At 45.2% G+C, this 16,105-nt stretch overlaps 1 protein-coding gene across 2 annotated transcripts in view; it reads left to right on the top strand.

Annotated features, from left to right (window-relative positions):
• Positions 1–3,287: 3,287 nt before the first annotated feature.
• LOC102918878 (paired immunoglobulin-like receptor B) overlaps positions 3,288–16,105 on the top strand; it is a 33,844-nt gene continuing 21,026 nt past the window's right edge. The window contains exons 1-14 of one of the 2 annotated variants that reach the window (XM_076568449.1): positions 3,288–3,360; positions 3,524–3,559; positions 3,740–4,024; positions 4,160–4,465; positions 5,421–5,705; positions 5,832–6,137; positions 6,334–6,630; positions 6,875–7,177; positions 8,416–8,532; positions 8,832–8,907; positions 8,985–9,022; positions 9,251–9,303; positions 10,024–10,179; positions 10,256–10,984. In XM_076568449.1, coding sequence (XP_076424564.1) covers positions 3,327–3,360; positions 3,524–3,559; positions 3,740–4,024; positions 4,160–4,465; positions 5,421–5,705; positions 5,832–6,137; positions 6,334–6,630; positions 6,875–7,177; positions 8,416–8,532; positions 8,832–8,907; positions 8,985–9,022; positions 9,251–9,303; positions 10,024–10,179; positions 10,256–10,435 — 2,472 coding nt within the window. In that variant the 5' untranslated portion in view covers positions 3,288–3,326 and the 3' untranslated portion in view covers positions 10,436–10,984. Of the gene's footprint in view, positions 3,361–3,523; positions 3,560–3,739; positions 4,025–4,159; positions 4,466–5,420; positions 5,706–5,831; positions 6,138–6,333; positions 6,631–6,874; positions 7,178–8,415; positions 8,533–8,831; positions 8,908–8,984; positions 9,023–9,250; positions 9,304–10,023; positions 10,180–10,255; positions 10,985–16,105 lie in introns of those variants that run through there. The other variant, XM_076568455.1, reaches the window with a different exon arrangement.

The following is a 16,105-nucleotide window of genomic DNA, read 5'->3' as shown; positions in this document are numbered from 1 at the left end:
CGGAAATCAGTCAATGTAATACACCATATAAACAAACTGAAAGAAAAAAACCACATGATCATCTCCCTAGATGCTGAAAAAGCCTTTGACAAAATCCAACACCCCTTCATGATAAAGGTCTTAGAAAGAATAGGAATACAAGGAACATTTCTAAACATAATAAAAGCAATTTATAGCAAGCCAACAGCAAACATCAAATTAAATGGAGAGAAACTCAAAGCGATACCACTAAATTCAGGAACAAGACAAGGCTGTCCACTCTCCCCATATTTATTCAATATAGTACTAGAAGTTCTAGCTAGAGCAATAAGACAGCAAAAGGAGATCAAAGGGATACAAATTGGCAAGGAAGAAGTCAAACTTTCACTATTTGCAGATGATATGATAGTATACATAAGTGACCCCAAAAACTCTACCAGGGAACTTCTACAGCTGATAAACTCCTTCAGTAAAGTGGCAGGATACAAGATCAACTCAAAAAAATCAGTAGCCCTCCTATACACAAATGATAAAAGGGCTGAGAAAGAAGTCAGAGAAACATCACCCTTTACAATAGCCACAAATAATATAAAATACCTTGGGATAACACTAACTAAACAAGTGAAAGACCTTTTTGATAAGAACTTTAAATCTCTAAAGAAAGAAATTGAAGAAGATATCAGAAAATGGAAGGATCTCCCATGCTCATGGATAGGTAGGATTAACATAGTAAAAATGGCAATCTTACCAAAAGCAATCTACAGTTTCAATGCAATCCCCATCAAAATCCCAACACAATTCTTCACAGACTTGGAAAGAAAAATACTCAACTTTATATGGAAAAACAAAAGACCCAGGATAGCTAAAAGAATCCTATACGATAAAGCAACCCTTGGAGGCATCACCATCCCGGACCTCAAACTCTACTATAGAGCTATAGTAATAAAAACAGCTTGGTACTGGTATAAAAACCGACAAACGGACCAATGGAATCGAATTGAAGACCCTGACATTAATCCATGCACATATGAACACCTGGTTTTTGACAAAGGAGCCAAAACTATACAATGGAACAAAGAAAGTATCTTCAACAAATGGTGCTGGCATAACTGGATGTCAATATGTAAAAGATTACAAATAGATCCATATCTGTCACCATGCACAAAACTCAAGTCCAAGTGGATCAAAGACCTAAACATAAATCCAGTTACACTAAACTTAATAGAAAAGAAGATAGGAAGCACTCTTGAACGCATTGGCACTGGAGACCATTTCCTAAATAAAACACCGACAGCACAGACCCTGAGCACAACCATTAATAAATGGGACCTCTCAAAACTGAGAAGCTTTTGCAGGGCAAAAGACACAGTCAATAAGACAAAAAGACACCCAACAGATTGGGAAAAGATCTTCACCAACCCCACATCTGACAGAGGATTGATCTCCACAATATATAAAGAACTCAAGAAACTAGACATCAAAGCACTGAACAGTCCAATTAAAAAATGGGCTAAAGAGCTAAACAGAGAATTCACAAAACAAGAACTACAAATGGCTGAAAGACATTTAAAGAAATGCTCAACATCCTTAATCATCAGAGAAATGCAAATCAAAACGACTCTGAGATACCACCTTACACCTGTTAGAATGGCTAAGATCAAAAACACCAATGACAACCAATGTTGGAGAGGATGTGGAGCAAAGGGAACACTCCTCCACTGTTGGTGGGAATGTAAACTTGTACAACCACTGTGGAAATCAGTATGGCGGTTTCTCAGAAAATTAGGAATCGAACTACCTCAAGACCCAGCCATCCCACTCTTGGGCATATACCCAAAGAATGCTGATACATACCATAAAGATACATGCTCAGCTATGTTCATAGCAGCACTATTTGTAATAGCCAGAACCTGGAAACAACCTAGATGCCCATCAACGGAAGAATGGATGAAAAAAATGTGGTACATATACACAATGGAGTACTACTCAGCAGAGAAAAACAATGAAAGCATGAAATTTGCAGGCAAATGGATGGAACTAGAAAAAATCATCCTGAGTGAGGTAACCCAAACCCAGAAAGACAGTTATGGTATGTACTCACTCATTGGTGGATTCTAGATATAAAATGAACAATCAGACCACAACCCATAGAACCATAGAGGCTATATATATAGCATGGAGGTCCCTAGGATGACTGTGGCATATAATCAATTTCAGTTTTACTCAATTATTGAAAAAAAATAGCCAAATGAATGGAAACACATGAACTATGAACCAAAGGCTGAGGGGCTCCCAGCTGGATCAGGCCCTCTGAATAGGTGAGACAGTTGATTGGCTTGATCAGTTTGGGAGGCATCTAGGCAGTGGGACCATGTCCTGTGCTCATTGCATGAGTTGGCTGTTTGAAACCTGGAACTTATGCAGGACACTTGGCTTAGTCTGGGAGGAAGGGACTGGACCTCCCTGGACTGAGTCTACCAAGTTGATCACAGTCCTCGGGGGAGGACTTGTCCTGGAGGAGGTGGGAATGGAGGGTGGGCTGGGGGTAAGGGGAGGGCGTGGGAGGGGGGAGAATAGGGGAACCCATGGCTGATATGTAGAACTGAATGGTATTGTAAAATAAAAAATATATATCACAAAAAAAAAAGAAAGTACACATATCAAAAAAGAACAAACAACCAGAAATAGTGGTACACATTTATACCAAGCACTTGAGACTATAAGGATGAGGATTATATTTTACTCCATAAAGAAGTATACAATGAGAGCCTTCACACAAACCTTCAAACATTCTGAATATGTGTAGATATTTCAAATAAAAAGTGAAAATGAATAAAGCAAACTCATATGCAAATTTATATGTATATTTTTAATCAGGATAGGATTTCTTGTGTAGTTTTGGTGCCTGTCCTAGATCTTGCTCTGTAGACCAGGCTGGGCTCGAACTCAGAGAGATCCACTTGGCTCTGCCTCCCGAGTTCTGGGATTAAAGCGTGTGCCACCACCACCTGGCTAAATTTATATTTCTTATGTGTAATAGTCATACATGTCTGATACCATCTGGCCCTGACAAAGATTAGGACAGAAGGAGACAGAAAATTATGGGGTTATGGAAATGTCATCCATCAAAGAATTGATGGCAGTGTCTACTGCCTGACCTAACCACATCCTTGGAGAAGTCAGAGCCTGGGGCCTGAGGAGGGCACTTCCCCTTCCTGTGGGGCTGATCCAGTACAACCATGTCATAGGGAGTGTCCAGCCTCCAGAGACCACACCCTGTTTCTCCTGTCCATCCAGACAATCTCATGTGCCCATGAGCACAGTTGCAGCCTCCTGGAGGAGATGCCATGACCTTCACCTTCACAGCCCTGCTCTGTCTGGGTGAGATGTGCAGAGGGGGAGGGGATACTGTGGTCTAGGGTTGATGCTGCCACACAGCCCAGCACTGGCCCATCAGGAAACCCCAGGGTCTCAGGAGGTTCTGCAGAGGAGAGGACCTGCTCAAGCTTCAGGGTCAAACCTCTCACAGGGAACTCTCTTCCAGGACTGACTCTGGGCCTCAGGACACCAGTGCTGGCCGGTGAGTGAGTGTCTGCTGATGTTCTGACCTTCACTTCTGATCAGTCCTGCAGCCATGCCTGGGCAGTGAGGATGGAGAACAACACCTGTGTGCTGCCCCTGGGGATGGCTGGAAGGCTGGGGTTGGGGACTACAATTGGATGATGGCTGTCCTGAGTTCTGCCTGCTCTTTTTCTTGTAGGGGCCCTAGCTAAGCCTATCCTCACAGTTCAGCCAGACTCTGTGGTATACAAACAAACTACAGTGACCTTCTTTTGTGAGGGGACCACAGGAGCTAAACAGTACATACTCTATAAAGAGAGATCCCAGTATCTACGGAGCACAGAGATTCCACAGAGGCCTAAGAACAAGGCAGAATTCTCAATCCCAAAAATAGACCACAATCAAGCAGGTCGATATCAATGTTGCTATCAGACTCAAGATGGATGGTCAGAGTTCAGTGACTCCCTGGAGCTGGTGGTGACAGGTGAGAGGACACACAGGCTCCCCAGCCTCAGCCTTGACTGTCAAGAATTGGTTCTGTTCACAGGGCTAATCCCACCTAGAGCCAAGCAGGATAAGGAGGTCTGATAGATTTAACTGATTTCTTCTTCTCTCCTAGGAGTACACAGCAAACCCAGCCTGTCAGCCAAGCCCAGCCCTGTGGTGACTGAGGGAGGACATGTAACCCTCCAGTGTGTCTCAAAACAACGATACCACAGGTTCATTCTGACTGGGAAAGGAACACGGAATATCTCACAAATGCTGCATTCAAAGTATAACTTCTCTAATCAGCACTACAAGGCCCTGTACTCTGTGGGCCCTGTGACCTCCAGACAAAGGTGGACATTCCAATGCTACAGCAATTACGAGAGAAGCCCATTGGTGTGGTCAGAGCCTAGTGACCCTCTGGAGCTCCTGTTCTCAGGTGAGGAACCTCAGTCTTTCTCTGGAATGATGCTGAAATGATACAGATGCTCAGAGAGGCCTTGGTGAGTGCTGTGTAGTGTGTGATATGTGTGAGCAGTCAGGGCTCCTTAGGCCATTGACACAGAGCATGGTAGAGAGTGTGGGACACAAGATACAGAATCCAAGGCAGACAATAAGAGCAAAGCACAGGTGGAACAAGACAGATGAATCTTTATGGGGTCTTCTCTTACTCCAAATCAGCTCATGTACCATCCACTAGAGCTTGGGGAAATCCACAGAAGAGAGGGGGAAGGGTTATAGGTGCCAGAATGGTTGAGGACAACAGGAGAATCTACTAAGCAGGGATCATGAAGGCTCATAGAGTTGAAGCAGCAGCCATGGAGTCTACATGGGTCTGCTCTAGACCCTCTGCACTCATGCTGTGGTGGTTTACCCTGTGTTATATTTTGTTTTGTTTTTTAGAGTTTTACTGTGTAGGTCTGTCTGTCCTGAAATTCACTCTGTAGACCAGGCTGGCCTTGAACGCCCAGAGATCTCCCTGCATCTGTCTTCTGAGTGCTGGGATTCAAGGTGTGCATCACCACCACCTGGCTTGCTTGGGGTTATTATTAGATTCAAAGCAATATGACAGGGAAATCTCTGTCTCTTTCCCTGCATGTGGGATACTTTTCTTCCTATTGGATTGACATGTGCAGCCTTAATATGAGGGTGTGTACCTAGTTTTATTGCATGCTGTTATGCCATGTTTGGTTAATATCACTGGGAAGCCTCTTCTCTTCTAAAGAAACAGAAAAGGAGTGGATCTGGTTAGAGATGAGGTGAGAAGGCTGCGGTCGGGATGTATTGTATGACAGAAGAATAAATTAAAAGAAAATAAAAGTGCCAACCAAAAGTGAGATTCTCTCCATGCCACTGTCAGACACACTCACCTCCTCTGTCCTACTTCCTTGCAGGGACCCTCCACAAACCCACCATCAAGGCTGAGCCAGCCTCTGTGGTCACATCAGGAAGTCACATGACAATCTGGTGTCAAGGGACTCTGGATGCAGAAATATGTGTTCTGCATAAAGAGGGAAGCCAAAAACCCTGGGGCACACAGACCCGAGAGAAGCCTGAAAATAAGGCCAAGTTCTCCATCCCTTCTGTGACCCAGCAACATGGGGGACAATATCGCTGTTACTGTTACAGCTCAGCAGGCTGGTCAGAGCGCAGTGACAACATGGAACTGGTGGTGACAGGTGAGGGGACAATCAGGGTCTCAGTCCTGGGCTCTGCTCTCAGGAGTATTCCCCTCCCGCAGCCTAGCCCTGGAGAACACTATGGCTGTGTGAGTCCATGAAACAGGCTGCCTCCTTCTCTCCTAGGAATCTACCACAACAAACCCAGCCTGTCAGTCCTGCCCAGCCCTGTGGTGGCTTTAGGAGAGAACATGACCCTCCAGTGTGTCTCCAAGGAGGGATATGATAAACTTGTTCTCACCAAGGATGACCAGAAGTTCCTCAGCTCTATGAACTCACAGTTCATACACAGTATTATACAGTACCAAGCCTTGTTCTCTATAGATCATGTAACATCAGACCACAGAGGGACATTCAGATGTTATGGTTACTACAACCAAACTCCACATTTGTGGTCAGTACCCAGTGAAACCCTGGAAACACACATCTCAGGTGAGCCAGCTCCACCAATGACCAATCCTGTCCTACTGGGTAGTTGCAGGTAGAGAGTGGGTGAGGAACAGCCTGGTGGCTGATACAGAACCCCACTCCTGGGGAGAACAAGTGACGTGTGAAGCACAGGATGAGAGTGGATAAGTATTTGGTAAAAATCAGCTCCTCAATCACTAGCCTGTCACCTTCCCTCTAGGCCTGTCCAAGAAGCCCTCCTTGCTGAGTCACCAAGGCCAGATCCTGGACCCTGGGAAGAGCCTCACCCTGCAGTGTTGCTCTGATATCAACTATGACAGATTTGCTCTATACAAGTTAGAAGGAGGTAACTTTACCCAGCATCGTGTCCAGTGGACCCAGAGTGGCCTCTCCTTGGCCAACTTCACACTGGGCCCTGTGAGAAGCTCTACTGGAGGCCAATACAGATGCTATGGTGCACACAACCTCTCCTCTGAGTGGTCAGCCTCCAGTGACCCCATGGACATCCTTATCATAGGTGAGGGGATAATATATTCCCTCAGATACCTATCCTCTTCATGGGTTCTCATGGGGGGGGTTAAGGAGGTGATGGCTGGGATGAGGGACAGGAATCTTATTTGGGAAGAGATGTAGAGGCAGGAGAACAGGAGAGCGGCTAAGTCTGAGAAAAGAGACAGAGTCCCAGGTGCTCAGGGCAGACAAAGTTGAGGTGTCAGCTCAGAACATTGAAGGCAGCCTCTCATCCCCCCTCTTCTCTTTAGGACAGCTTCCCTTCAGTCCTTCCCTCTCAGTGAAACCTAACTCCACAGTACACTCTGGAGACAACGTGACCTTGCTTTGTCAGTCAACATACAAGGTGGACACTTTCATTCTGTCCAAGGAGGGAGCAGCCCACCAACCCCAGAGGCTAAAATCAAAGTCTGAAGCTTGGGACTTTAAGGCAGAATTCTCCATGAGTGCTGTGACCTCTGCCCTCTCGGGCACCTACAGGTGCTATGGATCTCAAGATCCATCTCCCTACCTCTTGTCACATGGCAGTGCCCCTGTGGAGCTCATTGTCTCAGGTGGGGTGACCCTGAACTTTCAGCGTGACTTAAAATTCAAACCCTAGGAGAGCCCTTGACTTGGGTGGGGTTAGGGGGACAATAGGAAGGTTAGTCAGAAGGCACTTTCCCTGACGGAGAAGTGGATGCAACAGCAGGGTTTCTAGTAATGTCCACTCCATCCTCTATTGCAATCTAGGTTTGGAGTAGACATCATGAGCATCTTGGAAAGGTTACAGGACAGATGTATGACAGTGAGCAGAGAGAGGTTCCTGGGTTAGTATCAAACCCTCACCTGCCTCTTGTTCTGTTTCCAAGGACCCAATAGAGCCTGCAGCCCACCACCCTCAAGACCTATGCCAACAGCTGGTATCAGGCACATCAAAGCATAGAATATGCTCCATCCCCAGGCTGCCTCTCAGCTCTTAGGCCACCAAAGTCCTCATTTTTCTGTCACTTTAGCTTGTGAGTGTGGGAGGAAAACAGAGATTCCCAACAGAGACCACAGAGACCCAGAACTTGAGGTTGGGATACAGAAGGTGGCATCCAGAGAGAGACAGATATTCTGGCTCTGTCTGGAGGATTGGGCAGGTAGGTGATATGGAGAGCAGGAATCCCAGACATTTGCCCCCCGCTCCTGCCTCTAAAGCCCTGAGAACAAACCTCTCTCAACTGCATGGAGTCAGGCCCCATAAGGATAATAAGGACTCTGTTGAAAAGTGGGGCCCAGGTGGGCAATAACTAGTTATAGGCTTGATGCAGCTGCTTCTGGAGATGCTGACTTGGACCAGCCTTTCCTTTTCTGGATTGACTGCTGTTTTTCTGAGGAAAAAGAGAAGAATCCTGGCCCACATGTCCAAATTTCTTTCAGGACTGGCCTTGGCTGTGACCTCTCCTGACAGAGGAGTCCCCCAGAACCTGATTCCTCAGTGGGCTTGTCCCACAGTGGTGGTGATGTGTGGAAAGTGGAGCAAAGGGCCATGGCAGGCCATTCAGGCTCCTCCCCTCCAGTCAGGAGGCTTGGCTCTGGTGGAGAGAAAAGAGATGGAAGTAAGAGGCCCTGGGTTCAGCTCCCAGCTCTGCCACTTCCAGTCAGGTGATCTGAGGCAGGTGAACTGTGGGGTAGAAAAAAAGACAATTCCTTGTTGTATAATTGTGAAGAGCAAAGATGAGTGCAAAGACCCAGCATGCGTCTGTCACACAGTAGGTACTCAGTTAAGCAGCAACATTCCCCTCTCATGAAGTCACTCGTGTCTCAGGACTGGAAGGGTACCTGAAGGCTCTGGTCGGAGTCTCTATGGCCTTCCTCCTGCTCCTCTTCATCCTCATCTTCCTCCTTCTCCGACGAAGGCATCAGGAAAAATTCAGGAAGGATGGTGAGTAAGGTGTGGGTGACCTGGGTCTCAGCTGGTGGTAGGTTCCCCTGTGAATAGCCAAGCAGGGGATCAGGACACCAATACCAGGGAAGCCTCAAATGGAATGGGGAGTTTAGAAACACTGCTGATCTAAGATCAGAAAGATCATGATCTCAGAACCTGTGTGATGTCAGGGGTTCTGTGAGCTTCACCATGTCCTGGGACATTTGCTCACTCACCCATGTTGTAAAGGATCCTTCGTTCCTTCCCTGTACATGCCTGGAGGGAGGAGGAACCTGAGCCTCTTATCTCTCTTGCAGCCCAGAAAGATATGGAATTGCAACTTCCTACAGGAGCTTCAGAGCCAATAACCAGAGACAGAGGCTCCCAGAATAGGTAACTCATGGCCAGAGACATAGACACCACCTTCCTGACACACCTCACTGACAACTGACATCTTCTTGTCTCTCCAGATCCAATCCAGCTGCTGCCACCCATGAAGAAAGCCTTTGTGAGTTAAAGAGGGTCTTGGGGAGGGAGATGTCTGAGGACTCAGCGTTGCAGGGGTGGTGGAGAGGCTCTGGGGTCTTTGCTATTTGGGTCTGAACTTCTCACTATAGACACTGGAAATCACAACACTCCCCAATTCTCTGTCTGCACCGGGGGCAATGCAGAAAACTAACGGTCAGAGTCATCCCTAGACCCTGGTCAGGAGACATTCTGTTTGTTCTTCTGACAGACACTTCAGCAGAGGACACACAGCCTGAGGATGGTGCCAAGCTGGATAGTTGGGTGAGGTTTCTGTCCCTATCTGCAGTGCTAAGACTTAGGGCCCAGTTTAGTCCAGAGGATGCCTTTTTTGTTCTCCCTCAGAAGCAAGAACAGCTAATGCCTTACCTCTCTTCTGCAAGTACAACCTGCATCACTCTCTCCTGTTTTTCCAGGGATTATGTGTCCCATTGCTCCTATCCCCTTTCTGGCTCCTTGGCATCTGTCTGGTTGTCTTCTGAGGGGCAGCCTGGAAGGGAAAGCCCACAGAAACATCTAAGGGACTTGCAGTCGCAGGCAGGAACCAAAGGGACTTGGGCAGAAACGTGGGGTTTTGTATTGTGTGTGTGGATGTTTTACAAGCATGTATGTCTCTGCACCACATGCATGCATGGTGTTCCAGGGGACAGAATAGAATGCCATATACCCTGGAATAAGATTTACATATGAATGTGGGTTGCCTTGTGGGTTCTGGGAACCAAACTTGGATCTTCTGCAGTAGAATCCATTGCTCTTAACCACAGAGCCAGTTCTCCAGCCCCCAGAAATATGTTTCCAGGAAGATGAACTCTGTGAGTACAGCAAGGACAGTGAGGTCAGAACTGTAGGAAGGAAGCCCCAGAAGATCCTGTCAGGGATGCTGTCATCTAAATGGGTCACTCTAGCCTCGCTGTGGAAAACTGGCCAGAGATACCCAAGGGAACAGGGAGACACTGTCTGTCCCTCACTACTTCCCTGCTACAGAGACCAGCTGAGGAAGACCCCCAGGGAGAGACATATGCCCAGGTGAAAGGCTCCAGGGTCAGCAGGACAGGAGCTGTCCTACCTTCTGTCATGTCAGGAGAAGTCCTGGACACAAAAGATGGACAAGCAGAAGATGACAGAGAGATGGACAGTCAGGTGAGTCCTGTCCTCCCCAGGATTTCAGCATCCCCCAAGCCAAGCATAACCTTCCTCTCACTCTCTCCCACTCCAGGCTGCTGAATCCGAGGAAGCCCCGGATGTGACCTATGCCCAGCTGTGCACCAGGTCACTCAGACAGGGGACAGCTGCACCTCCTCCCTCCCAGGCAGAGGAAGCCCCAGAGGAGTCCACTGTATATGCTGCTCTGGCAGTCACTCAACATGGCTCTGTTCCCAGTAACAAGGAGCAATGACCCTCTGCCTGCTGGGAGACTGAACAGAGATCTCCAAGGGATTCTGTGAACTTTTGAGAACCTTATTGCATTTTAACTAACATCATACATTTTGGAAATAAAGCAGATTTCTCAATAAACACATGAAATGAGAAACTAAATAGAAGGAAATGGTTTTACACTGAGTACTAATTTTAATGACATCACTCTTCAAAGCCATGAAATAAGAAAATTTACAGGCTTGTTTGCACAGATCCATAATCCCAAGCACTGGGAGGCTGAGGCAGGAAAATTGCCTTTGTTATCTGATTATCTTGGCATACCTAGTGAATTTCATGCCAGCCTGGGCGACAGAGTGAGACATGATTCACAAATTAACCACCAAAGGCCAGGGTGGAGGTACACACTTGAAATCCCAGCACTATGAAGGTGTGGACAGGAGAATCAAGAAGTCAATGTCATCTTCACCTATATAGCACAGGAGTAAGAGGCCAGCCTGGAACCCATGTGACACTGTTTTAGAATAAACAGGCCAGTCATGGTGGTGATGCCTTCAGTCTCAGCACTTAGGAGGTGGAGGCAGGCAGGTCTCTCTCCGTCTGAGGCCAGCTGGTCTAATAGTGAGTTCTAAGTATCCAGAGCTACATAGAGGAACCTTGTCTCAAAGAATAAGTAAATAAAATAGGGCCAGTGAGATGGCTTGGCCAGTAAAGGTACTTGCCACCAAGCCTGATATCCTATTTTCAATCAGCAGGAATAGGGCAAGGAGAAAACTGACTCCTACAACTTGTTCACTGACCTCCACCTAAGTCCTTGGTGTCCTCCCCACACCCAAGAAATAAATAAAACAATTTAAAATATAAACTAACAATTATAAATGAAAGCTGGATATAGTGATGTAGGTTTGTAAACCCAACAAGACTGGCCTCAAACCTGCTGTCCTTCTGCCTCGGTTCCCGGTATGTAAAACCATATATTCACTTTATCTTCTTAAAGGTTTATTGTGTTGTATTTATGTATATATATATATGTATTTGTGTGTTTTTATTTCATGTGTGTATGTTGCCTATGGAGGCCAGAGTGGACATTGGAGCTGGAGTTTTAGGTGTTTGTGAGCTACATGCTGTAGGTGCTGGGAACTGAACTCAGGTCCTCAGCAAGAGCAGTGCATGCTCCTAACCACAGAGGAATGTTTCCAGCCTCCCGACAGTCACTAAAAATATATTAACAGCAGAGCACTATGAACAATTTTATACCTCACATTAGGAGCTGTACATAAAATGGACAGATCCCTTGATTGTCCAATAAATACAAAATCTGAGTGACTTCCTCCATATTGAACACACTGTCACTAGAAACGTTCCCCTTTGGAAATTCTGTTTCTGGAAGCTGGTGACTTTTTCCAAATGTTTGTGTATTTGAAATAAAGACATTACGAACCTAGAGAAAGAGGAAATATAGTCCAACATAGTTTATCAGACCAGAAAATTATTATTAGCAAAACCTGACAAAGAAAACCTAGGAAGAAAGTTCTTTCACAACAGCCTAGATGTGACCTCTAAAAAAATTAATGAACCAACAACCAGGGAGCCTGCATGAGACTAACCTAGACCCTCTGCATATCTATTACAGCTGTGTATCTTGATCTTATGGGACTCCTTACAGTGAGAGCAGGGGCTATCCCTGACTCTTTTGCCTACTTTTGAGACCCGTTCTTCCTACTGGATTGCCTCATCTAGCATTAATAGAAGAAGAGGTGCCTAGTCTCACTGCAACATTATATACAATGGCTGGCTGATATCCAAGGGAGGCCTTCCATTTTCTGAAGAGAAACAGGAGAGGAGGTTATCAATTTCAGAGTCTCAAGTTGATAGTCTCAAGTTTTCTGCAAGAAAATCTAGTTTTTACATTGAACAACCAGTGTGAGAGAATGTCCAGGGAGCAAATGTGTTTTGGGTGCAGAGGAAGGTGTGAGTGTTGTGATGAGATGCTTCCTCGGCAAATGAATTGACATCCTTCCACCTACTGTGGGCATCTGCTGGCTGAACCAACACTTTTCTTGATCTATAAAGCGAGGAAATATCCTGTCCCTTCTGTCTGGCATTGATCCTTGTTCCTATACATCTTTTCTTTCCCTCCCTTTCATGTGTCATTTTCCATTTTAATAAATTGCTGCATTCACTATGGCAGAAACTTCTCTCTGTTGGACTAGAAACAGAGGTGTTGCCCACATAACAAAAAAATGAGTAAAGTCAGGGAAATGCAAATCAAAACAACTCTGAGATACCACCTTACGCCTGTCAGAATGGCTAAGATCAAATACACTGAAGACACCTTATGCTGGAGAGCATGTGGAGCTATGGGGACTCTCCTCCACTACTGGTGGGAATGTAAGCTTGTACAACCACTTTGGAAATCAATATGGCGCTTTCTTAGAAAATTGGGAATCAATCTCCCCCAACATCCAGCTATACCATGCTTGGGCATATACCCAAGGAATTCTCAATCGTACCACAAGAGCACTTGCTCAGCTATGTTCATTTCAGCATTGTTTGTAATAGCCAGAACTTGGAAACAACCTAGATGCCCTTCAACTGAAGAATGGATAAATAAAATGTGGTACAGATACACAATGGAGATACTCAGCAGAGAAAAACAATGACATCATGAGGTTTGTAGGCAAATGGATGGATCTAGAAAAAATCATCCTGAGTGAGGTAACCCAGATTCAGAGAGACAAACATGGTATGCACTCACTCATAGGAGGATACTAGATGTGGAACAAGGATGACTGGACTGCTACTCACAACACCAGGGAGGCTACCTGGAAAAGAGCACCCCAAGAAAGACAAAGGGATTGCCAAATTAAGGAGAAATGGATGAGATCTACATGAACAACATAGATGTGAGTGGGGGTAACGAAGGGCGAGGGTCAAGGGAAAGAAAGATTAGGGGAGCGGGAGATCCCAGCTGGATCAAGAACAAAGAGGGAGAACAAGGAATAAAAGACCATGGTAAATGAAGACCACTTGAGAAGAGGAAGAAGCAAAGTGCTACAGAGGTCCACAGAAATCCACAAAGATAACCCCACAATAGACTGCTGGCAATGGTCGAGAGACAGCCGGAACTGACCTACTCTGGTGATGGGATGGCCAAACACCCTAATTGTCATGCTAGAAACCCCATCCAATGACTGAGGGAACTGGATGCAGAGATCCACGGCCAGGACCCAGGTGGAGCACCAGGAGTCCAATTGGCGAGAAAGAGGGGGGTTTGTATGAGCGAGAATTGTTGAGACCAAGCTTGGATAAAGCACAGGGACAAATAGCCAAATGAATGGAAACACATGAACTATGAACCAATAGCTGAGGAGCCCCCAACTAGATCAGGCCCTCTGAATGGGTGAGACAGTTGATTAGCATGATCTGTTTGGGAGGCGTCCAGGCAGTGGGACCAGGTCCTGTGCTCATTGCATGAATTGGCTGTTTGAAACCTGGGGCTTATGCAGGGTCACTTGGCTCGGCCTGGGAGGAGGGGATTGGACCTGCCTGGACTGAGTCTGTCAGGTTGAACTCAATTCTCAGGGGAGTCTTTGCCCTGGAAGACTGGGGTTGGGCTGGGGGGAAGGTGGAGGAGGAGAGGGGAGAACAAGGGAATCCATGGCTGATATGTAACATTAAATTAAATTATAAAATAAAATTTTATAAAATGAGTAAAGTCAGAGCCCAGAATTCAGTCACTCTGCCTATGATGTCCCAAAACACTCTTCATGACCACCAACCTTTCAATGTTCAACACATGTTCTTCATGGAGTTTCTCTTGAAATATAAAGCCAATGTCACCACACTGATGGAATAAGGACTATATCACAAGACAGTTTGGGCAGCACTTTGACTGTGCCTTCTTAACACAAATTTCTGATTTGTAGCATTTGCTGACCACTATAAATATCCCCATCAAAGACACATTCACAAAAGCAATATAGTATCACAGGTGTGAAGGTGAGGAATGTTGTATTAAATTGATGTGATTTTCATTTTATTTTCCAATGTCTATTTCTCATATATACAAAAGCATTTGGCATGCAGATCAATCATCCCAGATTCACCTTGCTAGGAAGACTTATCTTATAATGATTCATAATTTCTGCATAGAAAATCATGTTATATTCAAACAATAATAGTGGTATTTGATTTTCTCTTTCTTTTATAATCTCTTCTTCTGTTTCTGCATTAGCTAAGTCTTCAAGTACAAAGCTTAAAATATGTGAAGAGAGATGACTCTTAACTTCTTCAGGACGTATTGCAAAATTTCTGCTTTTTCAACATTCAGTATGATGCTAACTTGGGTGTTTTGGTACATGAACTATGCATTGGCATAATGACTGTGGAGGAAATCTGTATCTAATTACCTGTGATTGTCCATGATGAATTATAGATGTAACCAACCATTTTATTAAATAAGAAACACAGAAATAATGCAAAAGAGAAAGCCGAGAGGTCAGAGCTCAGAGCCAAAATCTCACCCTTCCGCCTGCGGTGTCCCAGCTTCCCGAATGAGGGCTCTATTTCCTGTCTGTTAGTCTATTTAAAGAGACAGAACAAGCCACAGCTATCTCACCTCACCAGTTCCTCAGCTGGTCCTGTTTCCTCAGACTGGAAGCTTCTGTGTCCTCATCCCAATAGCTCTCAGCTGAACTGTGTTGCTCCAAAGCCTGAAAGCTTAACCAGCCAAATGCTTCTAGTTTCTGGTCCTCACGCCTTATATATCTTTTTGCTTTCTACCACCACTCCCTGGGATTAAAGGCTGGCTTTCTGGGATTAAAGGCGTGTGCCACCACCGCCACACTTTTGCTATGGCTCTAATAGCTCTGACCCCCGGGCAACTTTATTTATTAACATACAATCAAAATCACATTTCAGTATAATTAGATTACCACCACAATGAATGGCTGTGGGACACTGACAAATGCTGACTATTCATCAGAAACTGTCTCCATTTCATACATTTTTAATTTTAACCTTGATACTATCATTAATAACATATGATTTTGAATGTTGAATGGGATTTACATGACTGAGTAAATTCTATTATTCATGAGGTGTTCTTTTCATTTTATAACACATTCTCTTGGCTAGCATCAGGATATCATCTAAAGAATTCACATTTAATAAATGCTTTTCATGCCAGTAACATAGAATGCTTAGCAAAGTCTTATGAATATGATGCCACAGGTTACTTGCTCTTCAAGACGGTCTCTACAGGGTGCAGGAATGATATTTTTGTAGATATTGCAGCTGTGTTCATGGGAGATTTTATCCTATAATTTGTTTCTTCTAATTTCTTTTTCTTGGTTCACAGTTAGGTGATGCTGGGCTTACAGCATGATTAAGGTTACACATTCCATTCTCTAGACCTGAGAGTCCAGTGATTTAGGTAGCCTCTAGTCAATTCCTCCCTCTATCTGAGCAGATTGTTTTGTTGTGTTGTGGTTTTTGTTTTTTTCAAGAAGGTCTTTCTGCAGAGCCCTGGCTGTCCTGGAACTCACTATGTAGGAATGGTTGGTCTTAATCTCACAGATATCCACCTTCCCCTGCCTCAGAAGTGCTGAATTTGGAAGAATGTACCACCACAACTAGCAGCTGAGCAGATCTTAGGAGACTACACCTGTCCATGTTATCAACATACCAC

The sequence above is a fragment of the Peromyscus maniculatus genome, chromosome 1 (assembly GCF_049852395.1).
Source record: "Peromyscus maniculatus bairdii isolate BWxNUB_F1_BW_parent chromosome 1, HU_Pman_BW_mat_3.1, whole genome shotgun sequence".
Classification (NCBI taxonomy): Eukaryota; Metazoa; Chordata; class Mammalia; order Rodentia; family Cricetidae; genus Peromyscus; species Peromyscus maniculatus.
This window is presented reverse-complemented; position numbering and strand designations above follow the sequence as displayed.